The sequence below is a fragment of the Odocoileus virginianus genome, chromosome 31, assembly GCF_023699985.2.
Source record: "Odocoileus virginianus isolate 20LAN1187 ecotype Illinois chromosome 31, Ovbor_1.2, whole genome shotgun sequence".
NCBI lineage: Eukaryota > Metazoa > Chordata > Mammalia > Artiodactyla > Cervidae > Odocoileus > Odocoileus virginianus.
In genome coordinates, this window is record NC_069704.1 from 6,697,537 (window position 1) to 6,718,589 (window position 21,053).

The window sequence follows — 21,053 nt, forward strand, 5'->3', positions numbered from 1 at the left end:
GCTATTTCATGAGACCAGAAAACTACAAGATTCTGTAAATATGCACGACATACAGACTTTAGCAAATGCAAGCATTTTTACCTGTCAAAGTGTGTAGAGCTGATTTTTTCCCCCCTCCATGGGACATTGAATTCAGTTAGCAAATGTAGGAAAAAAAGGAGAATTGAAGAATGCCCTTTCCTGGTATATTTAAGTACAACCATTTACTGAGCACTTCAACTGTGCAAGGAGCTCTGCTCAAACATTTCATGTACTCCCTTCACTGAACCCTCTCATCAACCCCACACGTTGAGGAATGTTACTATCTTTCTTTCCCCCTTGGGAAAACTGAGGCATAGCAGTTAGATCACTTGTCCCACAATACTGTAAATAAGAACTGGTGCAGCCAAGGTTTTATCTGAACACTTCTCCTTTTTCTCATTTTGCTATACTCTCTTAGCTACTCCCCTTGTACATTTTAATGAAGTGTAAAATACGAAGTCTAATGCCTACTAAGGACACTGTTCATTGCCTAACATTGCCTCCTCCTGCTACTGTGTCTTCATTTCTTTCACTCGGCGTCCAAGATATTTGAAAGAATAGAATACCTCTTCTGTCAACACCGATTCAGCCCTGTTCACTCCAGGACCGACTCCCCCCATCCAGTGGAAATACAGTGGCTCCTCCGACTGGTAACTATTGCAGATGCCGTTTTTGCCATAAATGACTCTGCCTTTCTTTTGGTAGTCATCTTTTGATTTCCCTTCGGTTCTTGCAGTCTGGAAACCAGTGAGACATCCTTGATGATTCTTTGTCCTTCCTTCTGTGCTCAAACTACAGCTCATTAACAAATCCTGTAGATATTTCTTCTTAGGAATTTCTCAAATATGACCACTCTTACCCATGTTGGTCCAAGTCTTGAATGGATGGTTGTGATAGTCGGCTAACAGTGACCCTTGGCCCCTCTAATTTATTTTCTTCCTGGTAGCCTGACTGATAGTTTCAAAGTTAAGACTTGCTTCCATCACTTGTCCAGTGAAAACCCTTAACTGGCTTCCAGGTGTTCTCAGGATCCAGACCAAGGTGCTTACTGTGGCCTACAAGGGGCTGCTTGGACTGGCCCCTCTAACTTCTTACACCTCCTTTTTTCCTGTACCCCTCTTCCTTCTGGGCTCAAGTCAGTGATCCTTCCATTTCTGTGGCTTCTGCACATGCTGTTTCCTCTACTTGGAGTTTGTTTTACCCTCTGCTCCTTTCTTCTTTCCACTGAGTTAATTGCTCTTCACCCACCGTATTGCTGAGGCTTCCAGATGTGATAAGATCCCCCGTGTGTCTATTTGTTTACTTACTTTCTTGAATCTTTTTTATCTTTCGTAACAGTTATCATAGTTTCTAACTATGCTCTTATGCATGTTTGCTAATTATTTGACTAATGTCTCCCCCTCTGCATTTTATTATTTTATGATGACAGCAGTGCCACTGAAGAGGGAAGAGCAGGTAGACCACATCTCACAAATGTCACAGCGCCTGTGTTTGAGCATTCCCAGTAACAGCTTGCTCAGGGATTCCTAAGCATTCTGTTTCCCTGATTTCTGTAATAGCCATTCTGATATTGAGTCAAAATATTTTCCTATACAGTAGGAGATAAACTTCACAAGACCAGGGTCTAGACAAACTTTTGCTTAACATTGCACCAATAGCTTCTGCTATAGCATCTGACTCATACTAAAGTTCAATATATATTTAATGAGAATAAATAAGTGAATGTGTAAAAAAATGAATGACCAACTTGCATTTACGTGCTTCAGTGGTGCTTTCACATGTACTAAGTCCCTTAATTCTTGCAATAGTCCTATAAAGGTAGCAATGTTTATCGTCATTTTACAGGTAGGAAAACTGAGGCTCACAGAGAGTGGGTACCACCCTCTGAAGCCCCCAGGACTGGCAGAGGTCAGAGCTGGGGCTGGAACCCCTTTTCCAGCTGTCCCACCACCACTCATCCATCACACAGTCCTCGTTTATCTGAGGGTGTCACTCACAGCTGCCAGGGACGTGCTGGGCTTCCAGAAATGGAGCAAGTTGAGGTCCCATCCCTGCTGGAGTTTATCCCTGTGAACAGGGGGTTCTTCTTGGGTCGTTAGGCAACTTCCGTCACGCGGGCACAGAGAGAATTCACCAGCAATTCGACTCTTTCTGTCCATTTCTCTCTAATCTTAGAAGGAAAAAGAAAAAAAAAAAGTCATTCCAGATGTGCCTCCCCATTCATCAGGCAGGTGCAGTTGAAAGCAGCGTGAGTTTGTAACATTACACAGGCGCGTGATCTGGCCACCAGAGTCCCGTCATTCCTTGTGTTTCTGAGCCATAAGGTCCCAGCCATAAGGTTACATCCTGGGAGGAGGGGAAACGCCCAAGGAATTAGTGTCTTCTTGGACTACGTGTTTCTGTTTTAGATTCATCTCCACGTTTTCCGATGGAGGAGGGAAGGGCATTGCCAAATTCCTGGATTTTCTGCTACCAAACTCCAAACCATTTTAGTTTAGAGAATTATAACATACACGAAGGTAAAGTGACTAGTATCGTGAATCTCTGTGCATCTGTCATCGTTAAAGTTCAGTAATAATCAGCTTATTCCAACCCTGCGTCACCGGCTCTCTCACCTCAAACACAATATAATTTGATATATAAATGTCAACATTCATATTTCTAAAATATAAGGACTCAAAAATATCAGTATTGTCTCCTTGCTTTCCAAGCTAACAATTCTTCTACACCATCAAATATATAGTCATTTTTCATTTTTAACCAGATTTTCTTATATTTTTAGTATCAGTTTGTTCAAACTGAGATCCAAGTAAGATCCAAACGTTACAACTGGCTGATAATTAAATCTCTTTTAGTCTATTGGCTTCTTCCTACAACTCTTTTTATTCCTTGTGATATTTTATTGAGGAAAATGCAGATTTTGCTCATTGCAGCTTCATGGTATTATTTAGCATGTCCCTCTACCCACTCCAGTATTCTGGCCTGGAGAATTCCATGGACTGTATAGTCCATGGAGTTGCAAAGAGTAGGACACGACTGAGTGACTTTCCCTTTCACTTTCCATCCCTTCATTTCTTGTAATTTAGTAGTTAGGTGTAGAGGCTCAACCAGGCTTGATTTTTTTTTTTTTTTTTTGCAATCCACCACAAGCAGTATTGGTAGAATTGTAGACCACAGTGATGTAATAAAATAGCTTGATGTTTGTCTTTGATGCCGGTCATTTCTGGCACCAAGTCCTGACTCTTCTCTTTCTTTTGCGTGACTTTTGGCAAGGGATTGTGAGCCTTAGTTACCTCAGTTGTGATGTCAGGTTAATAATAATGATGAATAATTTCTGAGGTTATTATATTAAACGAGATGGGCATCTAACATGCTTAGCCTTACACCTGGTGCTTAGTAAGTGCTGAGTATTGACAAGCTCTGACTTGTCTTACTTCCCCTACCTTCCTGTTCCTCCCCTGTTTCTGCCCTCCTCTGTGTTTTATCGTTATATGTTATGATCAAAACAGTGCCCGTGAGGATGAAAGAGCAGACACACTCAGAAGAGATTCTACAGACATCTAGTCCAGTCCCGGTCTGTGGCTTGATTCTTTTCTCCCATCTCCTGTTGGAGCCTCTGTTAGGTACTCCCAGGAAGAACTTGGGGGATCAGGGAGCCCTAAGCAGCCTCATCTCTCACTGCTGGGGCATCCTTCTTTATATCCAGTCAAAATATTTCCTTGTACACGCCTTGTCTCTGTTGTTTCCAGCCCCATCTATCAGCACTGTACCGAGACAGGCTTATCTCTTGACTTAGCAGACCGAACATATGTTTTAGAATCAGAGAGATAAAGATTCAAATACCAGCTTTGCTACAAAATTTCTCTATGCCTTTGAACACATTACTTAAGTTTTCAAGCTTCTTTGTTTTTTTCCCTCATGAGGAAAATGGGATTAATAATGTCTACCATATAGAGTTGTTTCACCGATTAACTGAAATGATCCATGTAAGATGCTTAGCAGCAATGTCTGGCTCATAGGAAGCAACTCAATAAAAGTCTATCCTCTGTCCTGGCTCAAAGCGACAGTGTCTCAGGTGTTTGATGATGTCTTTGGACTCTGTTGGGCTTCTCTTCCGGTCGTCATCCCCAGTCCCCTGGATTGCTTTTCATCACTTGAGTCTGCTTCTCATGTCAGACTCAAGTCTTACCCCAGCCATTCTGAGCGTTCGCCTCTGAAAGACCTCCAGTATGCCTATATCCTTCTTGATGTGTGTGTTATGAAGGAAGAACTTAGAACACACACAGACTGCTTTGCTTGCCTGCAGAATTAAGGATAGCATCCAAGTTTCTTGCTTCCAGACTTTTGGCTCTGCCCTGAGTCACAATAGCTTCTATCTTTACTGTCATGCTCATAGTATTCAAAACATAATTTTTGGCTCATTAAAGGAAACAGGGGCTCAGAGGGAACATCTCTTATCAGTGTCACACAGCCAGTAGTCACGGAACCAGAATTTTAAAGTCGTGTCTGTGTGGTCCCATAGGCTGTGGTCTCAACAAGCAAGCTGCAGAGACGACTGCATCTTTGGGCTCCTTTCTCTGTTTCTTGGACATGGGCAAGCCTGTTCTGTCATCAGTGGCCTTTCTTGGAATCTCGAGTCACCTCTTGTCACTATCTTTTTCCTCGCCTTTCCTTGATGACAAAACAGACTGTTCTGTTCTTAACCTTTCAGTCACTTCTCAGCCCTTTGGAAGATGACTTTGGTTACACCATCTACTTGACGTTGGTGTCCGTTTACTCACTCCAACACCCTCATCTCAACATTGTTTTAGAAACATTGATTCATTCTTAAAAGAGCTTGGGCTGGGTTCCTTTAACTTTAGATTGCCCAACCTGAATCCTTTCCGGAAATCATGGCTTCCCTTCGGAAACTCAGAGGGAGTGCCAGGAAGCGGAAGCACGGTGGCTGCCTGACGGTGGGGGCTCACGCACTAGTGAGGCTGTCCGTCCTCCCCTGGTGCCTCACCGCTGCCGTTTCTCAAGTGTGCGGGTCCCGTTTTGAGTGGAACTGGAGGAAACAGGGATTAAGGGTATGTGTCTAAGGTAGTTATATTGCATAGGTATAGATCTACACTTATATTTATCTATATAGATAATTGCTTTTTATTTTCAGGATGGCATGAATGTAACATTCAAAGTAAAGACTTTTTAGTGAGATTTTGAAGTTTTAGGTGTTTTAGTGAGTTGTTTCCCCATGGTTTGGAGTCCATCAGATCTAGATTTGAATTCCATTTTTTATGCTTACCTGTTGGATGTTGCCAATTCCATGGACACTTTTAAAGGGCTTCCCTGGTAGCTGAAACCATAAAGAATCCACCTGCAGTGGAGGAGACCTGGGTTCAATCCCTGAGTTGGGAAGATCTTCTGGAGAAGGAAATGGTTACCCACTCCAATATTCTTGCCTGGAAAATCCCTTGGACAGAGGAGCCAGGTGGGCTACAGTCCATGGGTCACAAAGAATCGGACAGAACTGAGCAACTAACACATATGCACGTTGGATGTTAGTGAACAGGTCCTACCTGAACTTCATTTTCTCTTCATTCAGATGGGAATGATAAGATTTGCTGCTTAGGCTGGTTCAGGATATTATATTGGGTGGCATGTGTGAATATGGTCAGTATAAGAATCAGATGATCAAAAAAAAAAAAAAAAAAAGCATCAAATGACCTAAGCTTACATTCTTCTTTTACTGCATACTAGGGAGCTGTAACTTAATCATTGCTGAGAATCTCAATGGGGAGGTTAACAGTATGTAACTCACAGAGTTGTTGTTAGGTTGAATATGATAATATATGCAGAGCACTTAGTGATGCCTAGTGTGATTAGAAACTTGATCCGTATTAATTGCATCTTGTCTCCCTTTGTCTTCTTCCTCTTTATCCCCTTTCTCGTTTTTTCCTTCTCTCTCCTCCTTCAACTCTTGCTTCTGATACGGCATCTAGCACAGAGTAGGTGCAAAGTAACTATAATCACCTTACCCTCCGGCTTCTGCTGATCAAAAAACTAAAAGGGTAGCCAGTTCACAGAGACTAGGATAGGCCTGCTTTCCCAAAGGCAGAGGTCATCTTACTGTCTCTGATAGTTGGTTCTGATGACATGTTTTTCTCCAATGGAAAAATACTAAAAAGAATAAAAATAATTCTGAGCATGGATGTGCCTAGAATCACTGTTGCCTGTAAATAGTTATAAATAACAATGGTACTACATTCCTAATAAGCAATAATAATTCATCATAATTATCTTGCTTCCATTTGGAGAATATCCAAGTTTAGAGCTTTGTCAGTGCTCTGTAATTATCAAATATATGTGTGGACATGTAGGTGGTTCTGGCATTATTTTAGGCACTTTATAAAGGATTTTTATGCCATTCTTTATTGAGGTATAGGTATCCATACATCCCCATTTTACACATGTGGGAATGAAGCATAGAGAAGTGAAGCCACGTCTATTGAGTTTGCTCCGTGATGGCACCAAGACTTGATCCCAGGGGTTTGATTCCAAAGATCGTACTCTTATCCTCCATGCTCTGCTGCTTCTCCAGCACATACAGCGTGCTTTGCTGGACTAAGGGATCAAGGCTTCTCAGAGTCCAGCTTATCAGGGTGGAAATATGGCTCCAGTGAACCTGTTAGAAACCTCCCTTTTCATAAGTTCCCTAGCCAGATTTCCAAGGCGCCCTCTCCAAGGCAAAGATAAAGTCAGTGTGGGTCTAGACGAAGCACGGCCCCTCCTACCCCCTGACCTTTCTCTCCCTGCCCCCACCCACAGGCCCGACCACGGGGGCCCCAGCTGCTGGGGAGGCTGCCTTTCTCAGACGCCTCCTGAGGGAAGATGGGCGTACTGGAAAAGTGAGGTCACCAGTGACCGCAGAAGGGAAATTGCACAGTCCTTTACTCAGGAGCTCACCACGAGCTGAAGCTAGCGTGTAGCAACAGGAACGCCACAGTCTTGGACAAATCCCCCTCTCAAAACCTTCCCACCCACCGCCCAGCTCCAGAAGTCCTCACCAGAGGGGAGAGGAGTTGCTATCTGTCAAAGCACAGCAGGCCCAGGGAGGCAGGTCTGGCCTGTTGGGTGTGGCTGGGATCGTTGGTGAAAGGCTTCCCTTAGGAAAAGTGTGTGAGTTCCATCCAGGTTTCCCCTTCCAGGACGGAACGGGCCAGGAGCAACGCCTTGGAGGAGACAGGCTGAGAGGAGGAGCAGTCCGCTAGAGAACTCGGATCTGTGTGGGACTGAGAAGTCCTTGGCAGTTCAAGGTCACAGGGCAAGATGCCTTGGGAAGATGACTCATAGTTAGATGGATGAGGCTACTGATATGGCTGCGTCTTCTTCCAGGAGTTATAGCTGACATTTCCTATTGCTCATAATTGGCCTGCTATTCATCACTTTCACGATTGCTATCAGCTCAGTGACAGGAGGGACAAATGGTCTGGAGATAGTTTGGAACGCTGTGAGCACAATCTATGTCCCTGATGACTGAGCAGGTCTACAAGGATAACACAGATTAGACATGAGAAGCTCCCAGTCTTCCAGTCCTCAGCATTCACCGGTCATTCATGCAACGCTTATTCCCATCACAGACATTTAGGGAGTACCTTCTTTGGGCCAGGCCTTGTGCAAGGAGCTTATGAGAAAATAAGGCAACGGACTCACAGTTCAGTGGGGAGAACAGGCATGCAAATAGATAAAATCCTGTAGTTCATCAACGGATGTGCTCTCCAAGCTGCCATGGAGGCCTTGAGGTCTGTTGGGAAATCAGAAGAGAGTTTTCAGAGAAGATTGCCACCGTAGTGGGTCTTAAATAATGAGTATGCTTTGTTTAAAGGTAGAATGGAGGAAAGGTATTATAGGCTGAGGGAAGCCATGAGCAAAGGCCCAGTGGCATCAGAGTCTATTGCCTGTCTGGCTCATGACAGGTGGCTCACAGAGATGGTATGTAGGGCTGGGGAGAACTGCAGTAAAAGGGTGTGATGTTGAAGAGATTGTACAGTATCACTGTGTGAAAGGTCCTGTGTGCCAGGCTAAGACACAGAGTATTTATTTTTAATGTTTTTGATTTTTTTTTTTTTTTGCTTTTTCATGAGTAGAACTTTTTAATAAATGAATGATGAAAGAATTTTACAAGATAAGTGAGAGAGGGGGGATGAAAAACAGACCCACGCTTCCCACAACAGTTTCGACACAGCAACACAGAATATTTATACTTGTCGCATTGATAGCTCTTTTGCTGGTATGAAACAGAAACGCAGCTGAAACTGCCTAAAGAAAGAATGGAGAAGTTATCATAATGCTATAGTGATTTCTCGTGTAACTCAAAGACTGAGCTCGCAGGGTTAAATTAGCTCCCAGTGGTGAAACATTTAGGCTTTGCGATTTGACGCACTTAAGCATGAATTTTGGGCTTCCCTCGTAGCTCAGTTGGTAAAGGATCTGCCAGCAGTGCGGGAGACTTGGGTTTGATCCCCGGGTGGGGAAGATCTGGAGAAGGAAATGGTTACCCACTCCAGTCTTCTTGCGTGGAGAACTCCATGGACAGAGGAGCCTGGTGGGCTGTAGTCAGTGGGGTTGCAAGAGTCGGACACGATTGAGTCATGAAACCACCACCACCAAGTGTGAATTTTGCTCTGCCAAATACTGGCTGTGTGACACAGGAGAGGGACAGAGTCCCCGGGGCCTCAGTCTCATCCTCTGTATAATGGGATTGATGGGAGTACGTGAGTCATGGCTCTGCTGTGCAAATGAAATGACTCCTCACGCCAAACACTGAACGCTGTGTCTGGCATATAGTATTGCTCAACAGTGCTCACTATTACTTTTAATGCTTTAAAACCCAGCACTTCATCTTCTCCCTGAGATGGATGAGAGCTAAAATATAGAGTGAGCTGACAAGAAAAATAGCTCTTTGCCTGAGGATCGTATAATCCTATCATCTCTTCTCTGTACATCTTGGGAAACAGGCCGCTGACAGAGGCCCATGCAGGAGCGTCTCAGTGGGTTGTACATTTATTTCTCTAATATTTTTTCATTTAGCAGAGGCACGTGTGGCCAGAAGGGGTTTGGCCAGCTCTCAGTGTCTTCCCTGCGTCGCCCAGATTAGCAAGCTCTTCTGTCGGGCTCTCATCCTTCAGGCGAGAGTGGCTTGGAAAGCGTAGTTTATCCTGACAGGGGAAATCAGGCGTCGTTCCTGTGATTTATAGAACCATAGATGGAGCTACACGGGCTCTCATCCAGGAAACGGGTCCTTGCCCATTAGCATGCCTTCGCTGTGTGGTCTTGTGAGTGGGGGGCTCTGACTCGGAGGCTGAGACTGAGGGGTGGGGTAAGGGAGATGCAGGAACAAAGCCTGGGATTCAGGGTTACCGAGCCTCTGCTCCGCCGCGTTCGGTCTGGGGGACCTGGGCTGGGGTGTCTGCTCTGACCCTGCGCGTGCTCATCTGTACGGATGACTGGGGACGGGAAGAACTGACGTATCCACAGGTTGCTAGGAGTGTTAGAGGAGCTGACAGAGCCCCAGCAGCAGACCTGGAGTAAAGAAGAGCGGAATAGGTGTCTGTCTTCTTTATCCCCCTCCTCCCCTTCCTTGAAGACCGTCAATGGCACGCTCAGCATCTGGGCTGTCTTCTCCAGAGAGGATGCTAACTGCCGGAGTTTTGCGGCAGGCTGTGTTTCTTAGAGCAGATATACGTTCCCAGGAAGACCGCCAGTGTGGAGTGCAGAGAGTCCCTGCATACTCCCTGATTTTCCCGCATGCAGAGTCTTCCCCACCACGGACATACCGCACCACAGTCGCGCGCGTGTTACAGGCACGAGCTGACACTCACACATCATTAACACCCGAAGCCCACGGTCTACACGAAGATCCACTCTTGGCGTGCCTTCTGTGAGTCCTGACAAATACACGATGACACGAATTCACTGTAATCGTATCCTCCAGAATAGAGTGACTGCCCTAAAATCGGCTGTACTACCCCATCCTTCTTCCCTTCCCCCCACCCCTGCCAGCCACTGAGCCTTTGGCTGCCTCCTTGATCTTGCCTACTGCCATGAACTTTTAAGGGATCCCGGGTAGTTGGTCTAGGCTGGGAAGTTTTAAAGGGGGTGGCAGAATTGTGAATGGCTTTATCTAGAACACAAATCAGATAATGATTAGAAGCAGCCGTGTTCTGGGATGTATGTCCAAGATGAAGCAAGTGCAGGTGACAGTAAGGCCCAGAGAGGGTGAGTGACTTGCTGAGGTCACACAGCAAGTTAGGCAGAAAATGTTAGAGTTCCCTGGGATCCTCCTATCTGGATCACTCATGCTCTATGGCCTCTTCCTGTGAGACTGTTCACTCCTCTGGCTTCTGTTACATTGAACTATATGAAATTGCTCACGTGTGACTTAAATGTAGGTGACAGTTATCAATTGCATTTTCATTGGCCCATTCCCATAGGTGCAGTGAAAAATCTCAGGATATGTTAAACGGAATCAGGAACTTAGCATTTTTTTAAAAATGGATTGTCTCCATCAGATTATGTGTTTGGAGGCTTTGCATTTCAGAGCACCGGCTCTAGAGCCAGACTTCCTGGCTTCAAATCCTGACCACACCACTTACTAGCCCCAGGATCTTGGGCATAAATGTAAAATGGAACATAATAATCATGCCTCCCTCTCAGGTTGTTGGGAGAATTAAATGAGTTAATGCATCTAAAGTACTTAGGGTTATTGTGAGAAATAATCCATATAAAGCATTTAGAACAGTGCTTGACTTGTAGTAAGCAAAGAGTCAGACACAAGCGACTGAACATATACATAAGCATGCAATAAGTGTTAAGTGCTATTACTAATATCCTTTAGTGAGTAAGAATATTGTTCATGATGGTAGCATCAGAGGACCTGAGTTCAAATCCTTGTTCTACCCTTTTTAGCTGGATGACTTTGAATAGGTTGTTTCACCTTTCCAACCTGTTTCCTCATCTATAAAATGGGGATAGTGATGGTAGAACCTACTTCATAAAGCTATGGACAGGATTGAATGAGATGATGTATATTAAAGTGCTTACCACACTGTCAGTAAATGTTGCTATTATTATGTTTGTTTCCTATCTAACAGCCTAAGAAATTAGTGGCTTGAGCCTAGTTCCAAGGGTTGGCAGCCTCGTATAGTGAATGTGAGTTGGTATGAAAACCTTAGTTTGTTTTCTGCCAGATGTGTGTGGTGTAAACTTGGACAAGTCACTTTTCCTTTGGGGCCACCTCATCTGTGCAACTGTGAAGGCCAGTCCACCTCTCAGGACACTTTCAGGTCTGGAGTGCCGGGGATCTGTGGCAGTGAGTGTGCGTGTCTGCACTTCAGGGCTCTCTACTCCGGGGACAGTTCGTAGTTTCTTTCTACTTCCCTTTGCTCAGCTGCTCCCTAGTTCTGACTCTTCTCAGTAACCCTCCAGGATTATTCAGAAGTGAATTACCTGCTGTTCAGTTATTTATTCCTGTGCAGTCCCCAAAATTGGCAGCTTAAAATGATGATCATTTTATTATTGTCTCTAATGGTTCTGGGGGTGACTGGGCTGAGCTGGGCAGTTGTTTTTTTTGGTTGCATTAGTCTCCATTGCTGCACATGTGCTTTCTCTTGTTGCGGCAAGTGGGGGCTACTCTTCATCGCAGTGCACGGGCTTCTCATTGCAGCGGCTTCTCTGTAGTGGAGCACAGGCTGCAGGCATGCGGGCCCAGTAGTTGCAGCGTGCTGGCTCAGTACTTGTGGCTCACAGGCTTTAGTTGCTCCACAGTATGGGGAATCTTCATGGACCAGGGATTGAACCTGCATCCCCTGTATCAGCAGGCGGGTCCTTATCCACTGTACCCACCAGGGAAGTCCTTGCTGGGCAGTTCTGACTTGGTTCCCTCTTGTGACTGCAGTCAGAGGGTCACTGAGGCTCACCCGTCTGGCAGATGACCCCGGCTATTGGCTGGGACCTCAGCTGAGTCTATTGGTGCAATACCTACTTGTGGCCTCTCCGTGTGGTCTGGGCTTCCTCACAGCATGGTGGTTGGACTCTAAGAATGAGCATTCCAAAAGACATGATGTGGAAGCTGCCAGTTTCTTAAAACCTGAGCCCAGAACTTGAAGCAACAGTATTTGGTTTGGTAAAGCAATTGTTGAGCCCAGACTCAAGGGGACAGAACCTGGATCCCACCTCGTGATGAGGAAACTGTCAAAGATATTTCACTTCAGTTCAGTCGCTCAGTCATGTCCAACTCTTTGTGACCCCATGAACCGCAGCATGCCAGGCCTCCCTGTCCATCACAAACTCCTGAAGTTCACTGAAACTCATGCCCATCGAGGTGGTGATGCCATCCAACCATCTCATCCTCTGTCGTCCCCTCCTCCTCCTGCCCTCAATCCCTCCCAGCATCAGGGTCTTTTCCAATGAGTCAACTCTTTGCATCAGGTGGCCAAAGTATTGGAGTTTCAGCTTCAGCATCAGTCCTTCCAATGAACACCCAGGACTGATCTCCTTTACGATGGACCAGTTTGATCTCCTTGCAGTTCAAGGACTCTCAAGAGTCTTCTCCAACACCACAGTTCAAAAGCATCAGTTTTTCGGTGCTCAGCTTTCTTCACAGTCCAACTCTCACATCCATACATGACCACTGGAAAAACCATAGCCTTGACCAGACGGACCTTTGTTGGCAAAGTAATGTCTCTGCTTTTTAATATGCTATCTAGGTTGGCCATAACTTTCCTTCTGAGGAGTAAACATCTTTTAATTTCATGGCTGCAGTCACCATCTGCAGTGATTTTGGAGACCCAAAAAAATAAAGTCTGACACTGTTTCCGCTGTCTCCCCATCTATTTCCCATGAGATGATGGGACCAGATGCCATGATCTTAGTTTTCTGAATGTTGAGCTTTAAGCCAACTTTTTCACTCTCCTCTTTCACTTTCATCATGAGGCTCTTTAGTTCTTCTTCACTTTCTGCCATAAGGGTGGTGTCATCTGCATATCTGAGGTTATTGATATGTCTCCCGGCAATCTTAATTCCAGCTTGTGCTTCTTCCAGCCCAGCGTTTCTCATGATGTACTCTGCATATAAGTTAAATAATCAGGGTGACAATATACAGCCTTGTCGTAGTCCTTTTCCTATTTGGAACCAGTCTGTTTTTCCATGTCCAGTTCTAACTGTTGCTTCCTGACCTGCATACAGGTTTCTCAAGAGGCCGGTCAGGTGGTCTGGTATTCCCATCTCCTTCAGAATTTTCCACAGTTTATTGTGATCCACACAGTCGAAGGCTTTGGCATAGTCAATAAAGCAGAAATAGATGTTTTTCTGGAACTCTCTTGCTTTTTCAATGATCCAGCGGATAATGACAATTTGATCTCTGGTTCCTCTGCCTTTTCTAAAACCAGCTTGAACATCTGGAAGTTCTTGGTTCACATATTGCTGGAGCCTGGCTTGGAGAATTTTGAGCATTACTTTACTAGCATATGAGATGAGTGCAATTGTGCGGTAGTTTGAGCATTCTTTGGGATTGCCTTTCTCAGGGATTGGAATGAAAACGGACCTTTTCCAGTCCTGTGGCCACTTCTGAGTTTTCCAAATTTGCTGGCATATTGAGTGCAGCACTTTCACAGCATCGTCTTTCAGGATTTGAAATAGCTCAACTGGAATTCCATCACATCCACTGGCTTTGTTTGTAGTGATGCTTTCTAAGGCCCACTTGACTTCACATTCCAGGATGTCTGGCTCTAGGTGAGTGATATTTAGGGTCATGTTTTAAAGTCACCACAACTGCCTTCCTACTCTGTTTGGGAATAAGAGACTAAAGTCAACTAACATTAACCACATCTCTTCCCAAACCTGTTCTCACACATCTGTTTTAAGTATGCAGCCATTGATTAGTAACAAGATGACCATTTACTCTCCTCAGTGTCAGGACATACCAGCATTACTTATTTTTTCCCCCAAAGAATGGAGTCTCTAGCCTCTGGTCTCCAACCCCTGGTTTCCAAGTCCTGTAACTACCAGCACAATGAGTGAGTGACATTTCCTGTCGATGGTCTAGGGGGTATGCAGATGACTGTATGGCAGGCGGCTCAGATAGACCCTATCCAGGAGGTCCAGGCCAGGCTCTAAAACACTATTTCCATCTCTGCACAAGCCCTGCTCTGATGCCTTCCTCAACCTTCCCATGCACATCCATCCTAGTGCCTCCTGACGAATCAAACATGGTCAGCATGGGCTCAGGTACTAGTCTCCCTACAAAACTAGAATGCCAACCACCCCATTTCCTCCCATCTCTCTCGGGTCCTATGAGCATCTGAAATCTGAGTACTTCGAGGGCAAACAGGTATCCACCTACTCTCCTCCAAGCAGTAATCCCAAATATCTCCAAAAGGTATTCTACCAGCAAACCCACCACAACCCTCTTTTCAGTGACTCCAGGGAAACTTAGTCTTTTTAAGGTGATCAATTGCATTGCTGTCATCTCTTTTGCTGGAAAAAGAAAAACAGCCGATATACAAGTTCATTCTTTGGCTAAGCATCCTATTACCTATATCTATGGAATTTAACACATATTTTTGGGACTCTATGATGTGTTGACTCCTTTGCTTGCAGCTGGGGGGAGAGAGAGGTGAATCAAATATATTACCTTGGCCTGGAAGAGTTCCCAGCTTGACATGCAAGAAGTGCACATAAACGAGCAAATTGCAAGGGAATGTGAAATGTGCAAAAATTGAATGAAAGGAGAGAGAGAGAATCTCTCAAGTGTGATAGGATCCTGGTGAACAAAACATTTCCTGGATTTTAGCAAGGAAACATAAGTGGGGACAGGGCATTTTAGACCAAAGGGAGAGTATGAGGAAAGGCTTGGTATGGAGCAGTACACTCCTGTAAGATGCTATATGCTGGCGCCTAGAGCAGCAATGGCGGGGAGGAGATGGGAGAAGAGCCACAGGCTGAACAACAGAGGACTTTGAAAGATTAAGAAATAGAGGCCTCAGCCAGAATGTGGTGGAGCTTTTGAAGGGGTCCAAGCAGGGTGGATGGAATAGCAGTGATGTTTTAGAAAGCTGGGAGAGGATGCGCTGGGGAAGGTCGGAGCTGGAAGGCTAGTTGAGGTTATGACAATTGCCTAGAGAAGAGGCATTACTCACCCACACCAGGAAGACAGCTGTGGGGTCAGGGGGGAGAAGTTGGTTTGAGACATATTATGAGGTAGAGGGAGGAGCCCAGAGTAACCCCCCAGTTTCTGGCTGGAGGTACCAAACTGATGCAAGATACAAGTAATCTTAGGGGAAGGAGAACATCACCCATACATGTTTTCCTGGCTTTATGATATCATTTATAAACTTGGTTCATGTCATTCAGCATTCCATGTGAACTTTTAATTCAATTTAACAAGCTGACTGATTTATGTTACCTGCTAGCTGCTGTATCAGGCATGAATAGGGAACCTAGGGGTAAAAAAGTAGTCCATTTCTTTGTCTCTAGAAGGCCTTTCATCTCCTTGACCGGTATGGCTTGAACAGCCCCAAAACCATGCTTATTAATACTGAATATAACCTATTCATCAAGACTTGAGTGAGAAGATCAGGGCATCTTTGTAGTCACACAAACTAGAATCATCTCAGTGTCAAAAGTAGCAGGCTTGGTGTCAGCCCCTGCGTATAACTGTCAATGTAAAACAGAGCCACTGTAAGTGTAGAATACAGAATGTAATTCATTGGCTTAGTGACATTCCATCGTATATAGATGATCCCAAGTATCTATCTTAAATACGGAGTGTCATTGTGAAGTTTAAGATTCCTAAGACATGGTCAGAATTTTTAGAGCTGGAAAGTCCTCTTCCTTTGCATTTCCATAACCTCTGGCATGAGTTACTTCATAACATTTGACCCATATTAATTGCAATTGTATATGTCTTCATCATTAGACTATGAGTCATTTGCAGTTCCGAGGAGGGCTTCCCAGGTGGCCCAGTGGTGATGAATCTGCCTGCCAATGCAGGAGATGAAAGAGACGTGGGTTCAATCCCTGGGTCAGGAAGATCCCCTGGAGGAGGAAATGGCAATCCACTCCAGTGTTCTTGCCTAGAAGATTCCATGGACAGAGGAACCTGGCGGGCTACAGTCCATGGGGTCACAAAGAGTCAGACATGACTGAGCACATGTAAGTCAAGTCCTTTGAAGTTAGTGACTGAGTCTTGTTCATCACCTTTTTAGCATCTAGATGGCACATGGTACAGAGAAGGAAGTTCAGTGAATTAAACCTTTCAAAGTAACACTTCTGTGTCCTCATTTTACAGATGGAGAAATTGAGGCTTAATGAGAGAAATAGCTTATGCTGAGTTCAACTAGAGAAGTAACAACAGGGTCAGGAATAAATCCCTGTTTATTTTGATTGCTTAACATTTTTGTGGCTGTTTTCTCATCCTGCCGGGCTTGGTTTGCTGGCTAATTAGCCAGAAGTTGGAAACATTCACTAGCAGTGAGCAAACCTCCATTGTCATGAAAACAAATGGCCATGCAAATGTAACCCTTAGCCCTGTATTAAGTACAAGATTTGTTTCTTAAGTCCCTTCACTTACTAATGCTAGGAGTCAACAATGCCTCCAGTGTAAGGCTTCAGTCTCCTCTGAGAACACACGCAGACACACACACACGCACACACATGAACAGCACATAAGCACGTGGTAAAAGTTGAGCAGCTGAAAAGGATGTTTTGGATGAAATCTTGGCATTTATTGTTCCTGTGTGACCAGAGATAGTCAAGGTTGCCAGAATTCAGATGGACCTTAGTTCAAATCCCTACTCCTCCATGTATCTGTGAATGGGGAGAGGACACCCATCTCAAAGGGACATTTTGAGGATTAGGTGGAGGAACAGAGTCATTTCACTGCAAAGTCACTCTATCGCCATGAATGAGCCAGCTAGCCTTTCTGGGTCACTGTGTGTGCATCTGCAAAATGGATTCAATTAGATGGTTTACAGAGTCCCTGGAAGCTGGAACATTCTATGCTGCTTCTCCCTTGAGATCTCTTTGGATTTGGGATGAAGTGTTGCAAGCACTGGAGACATAAGGGAAGTGTGGACCTGAGCTGACGCATGCTGGCTCCTGCTGCCTTGCCGGGGCCCCCTGTCTGATGTAGGCCTTTTATCAGAGTGCGTTTGAGCTCTGTCCACGGTTTGCCTGGCCACCGCTGCAGTCCCCATTCTGTTCCCCGGGGTTTGGGAAAGAGCCAGTGGATGTGGAGATCCACAAGCAGGGTTTCTTCCCAAGAGCTGCTTGGATGGTGAAACTCACGAAGTCCGGAGAGAGTTCCTGTTTTGTTTTTCACAAGCCCCAGTGACTATTGATTACAAAAACCACACACACACACGCACCAAAACAAAAACACATACACAAAACAGGATGTTCTCTCCCCTCCCTTTGCTGGAGTCCAAGGCAGACTCTTACCATCTGTGTCACTTTCACCCATGGCTCTGGATTTCCCCATTATGATAATTAAGCCCTTAGCTCTAGCTGGAGATGTTACAGAATCATAAGCCGTGAGCAGTTTTACATGTTAATTCAAGTAAGGGAGAGACTGCGAATGGAGGGAGGAGGAAGTCTGACAGTCAGAGTGACCTCCTGCCAGCCCATCTGGTTTCTGCTCTCTCGAGAGCGCCCCCTCTGGTGCTGAAGGAAAACAGACATTTATTCCTAACATCCGTTGACTTGTAGTCAACTCGTTCAGTCGTGTCAGACTCTTTGTGACCCCATGGACTGCAGCCTGCCAGGCTCCTCTGCCCATGGAATTCTTCAGGCAAGAATACTGGAGTGGGTTGCCATTTACTTCTCCAAGAGGTCGTTCCGACACAAGGATGGAACCTGGGTCTCCTGCCTTGGCAGGCAGATTCTTTTCAGTCTGAGCCACTAGGAAAACCAACTTTAGGTAACGTAGTGATATCAAATCTTAGTAAGAACAATGTTATTATTGTGCGCCAGACTCTGACCCACATAACTTATATGCAAACACTGAATGGAATATACTTAAAAGTTGCTTATTGGGAATTTTGAGTTTAACTTGGCATCCTGTGTTTTTATTTACTGAGTCTGGCAAATCCTACTTGGAACCAACCCCACTGTCCCAAGTGGTTAAGTAGAAAAGACCTAAGATTCTGAGTCGCAGAGGTCTTTCTTTCTGCTTTCATGATTTGCCTGCTGTGCGATCTTGGGAATATTACTTCACTGCTCTGGTTCCTCCTCCTCACCTGTCAATGAAGATCACAGAACCTGTTTCTCAGGACTGTTGTGAGAATTCCCGTTTAATGCCCTTAAGGTATCTTACACTGTGTACTTAGGTGCTTCACGAACACTGTGCGTGCATGCTGAGTCACTTTAGTCGTGTTCGACTCTTTGCAACCCCGTGGACGTTAGCTTGTATCTTAGTTCTTTATTTCTTTGGGTGGCTGTTCTTAATGCGGGAGATGTTAGATCATTTCTTCATCCCTTAGGAGAGAATGTGAGTAAGGACATATGGCAGGAATCATTGAAGCCTTCTCATCAGAGGCATTGAGAGGAATGTGTTGGAGGCTTACACAGTAGTGTTCCTGATACACGTCTTCTCCTTCTAGGTCTGTGTTCTTTGCTAAGGAGACACACTCACTTTACATGAATGTGCTGTGCTTGAGTCTTTTGAACAATGCAAGATGGAAAAAGTCTCACCTGGGTGATCAAGTGTCCTTAGGTATTGTGAGGTTTTAAAAAGTACACAGAAAGTAAAAAATCATTAAAGAAAAGAAAAAGGAAGAAAGCATGTGGAACCTGTTACCTGGCAAAGAATAAAAGAGCAACACTCTCTGGAATTCCCAAGTTTGAAAAAGCGCTGTCAGACCTTCTGAATCCCCAGTGCCGTGAAATGGCAGTATAGACGCAGTGATTAAAGGGGAAAGCATGGAGCTCCCCAAGTGGCTCAGCGGTAAGGAATCCACCTGCCCGTGCAGGAAACGTGGGTTCCATTCCTGGGTCGGGAAGATCCCCTGGAGAAGGAAATGGCAACCCACTCCAGTATTCTCGCCTGGGAAATCCCATGGACGGAGGAGTCTGACAGGCCACAGGCCACGGGGTCTCAAAGAGTTGGACAGAACTTAGTATCTGAGCACACACGCAAAGCAGAAAGCACATCTGAGCCTAAGCGTTACGGTCGGTTTTTCAGTATCCATTTATTTATTCAATAAATCTTGACCTGAATAAGTGTTCTCAGTCTCATGAGAAGACTCTTGTGGATAAGGCGTGGCCTGTGTTCTTGGTGAGATCAGAGTCTGTTGGGTGAGACAGGCAAACGGATGTGTTGGCTAGCTGTGATGTAGCATGCTGAGGTGTCTGGAAGAGAAACCTGCTTCCAGGCTTAAAGTCAAGGGAGGGTTCCCTTAGGAAAGAAGGGTCCATTTGAAAACAAAAGAGCAAATTGGTTTCCAAGGTGGTGGTGGGGTTGAAAGTATTCCAGCAGTGAGGACAGGGTGTGTTTTTTTAAAAAAGAGCAAAGAGACAATGAAGCACATTGCAATTAAGTAGAACGTTGATCACCTTTCAGAGCAAGGTCAGCAAACAGTGATCTTCAGAGTGAATCAATCCTGTCAGCTGTCTTTGTAAATAAAGTTTTATTGGAACTCAAACATGCCCATTCATTTAAAGTATCATCTATGTTGCTTTCATGCTACAAAGGCAGAGTTAAGAAATTGTGGCAGAGACTGGCCATAAAGCCAGAAATACTTACTGTTTGGTCCTTTGCAGAAATGCTTTGCTATCTCCTGATTTAGGCACACTTTTCCTAGACAGGAATTCAGTGTTGATGGACATGGTAATGGTTGCATGCGTGTGGATGGTAGCATGCAAAGGAAAATCAGAGGAGAGGTGAGAGATGAAACTACGGAGGTGGTCAGGAGCTAGAGTAAGGGATTTAGAGTTTATCCTGAGGGCTCTGGGGAGTCTCTGAAGGTTTATAAGTAGCATGGTAAGGTGGTCAGACTCCTACAACAAGCAGTGTGCTGAGGTGTTAAAGAGGGCAGGGTTTGGAGCCCGACTGCCTTGGATTAGATTCCATTTTCATCAGTTAAGAGCTCCCATCAGTTACCAGAACCTCAGACAAATGACAAGGCAGTGGCACCCCACTCCAGTGCTCTTGCCTGGAAAATCCCATGGACGGAGGAGCCTGGTGGGCTGCAGTCCATGGGGTCGCTAAGAGTCAGACATGACTGAGCGACTTCACTTTCACTTTTCACTTTCATGCATTGGAGAAGGAAATGGCAACCCACTCCAGTGTTCTTGCCTGGAGGATCCCAGGGATGGGGGGGGCTGGCGGGCTGCCGTCTATGGGGTTGCACAGAGTCGGATATAACTGAAGCGACTTAGTAACAGTGGCAGGAGCAGACAAATGACTTACCTTCTGTGTGTCTCAGTTTTCCAGCTGGTAGAATGGGAAATAATAATAGTTATTTTTTTAATTATAGCTATTGTGTGGGCTAGTGAAGGTGAAATAAGTCAACATAGGTAGAGTATCAGGCCCAGGGGAGGATCTCGAGGGATACTATTACTGTTCTGCCTCAACGATCATTCTGGCTACTGGGTAGGGAATGACGCAACGTAGAAGAACCTGGTGGTAGAATGCTAGGAACTTAGGCAGAAGATGGTGCCCTGTGCCCCGGAGGACTGTTCTGAAGCTTGGGCCAGCTACCATCATGGCTTCTGGGACTTTGACTCTCTACTCCCCATCATTGTCATCATCCTCTTTCTTGTTCTCCTTTGTTCCAGGCCTTCAGGAGTGCGCTGATGAGCTCCTACTGGTGCTCGGGGAAAGGGGATGTGATCGACGACTGGTGCAGGTGTGACCTCAGCGCCTTCGACGCCAGCGGGCTCCCCAACTGCAGCCCCCTCCTGCAGCCGGTGTACGTAAACATGGTCCCTCTCCCTCGGGCCACCCCCTTCCACGAGCTCACAGGCCTGTCCTGCCAGCCCCGGCCATGGCTTGC

The 21,053-nt window shown here is 45.3% G+C and overlaps 1 protein-coding gene across 9 annotated transcripts in view; it reads left to right on the forward strand.

Moving 5' to 3' along the window:
- Positions 1–21,053, forward strand: part of ASTN2 (astrotactin 2) — a 996,620-nt gene that overhangs the window by 811,164 nt on the left and 164,403 nt on the right. For all 9 annotated transcript variants that reach the window (XM_070459205.1, XM_070459200.1, XM_070459201.1 and 6 more), the window contains one exon: positions 20,836–20,969. In XM_070459205.1, the coding sequence (XP_070315306.1) occupies positions 20,836–20,969 (134 nt within the window). The remainder of the gene's footprint in view (positions 1–20,835; positions 20,970–21,053) is intronic.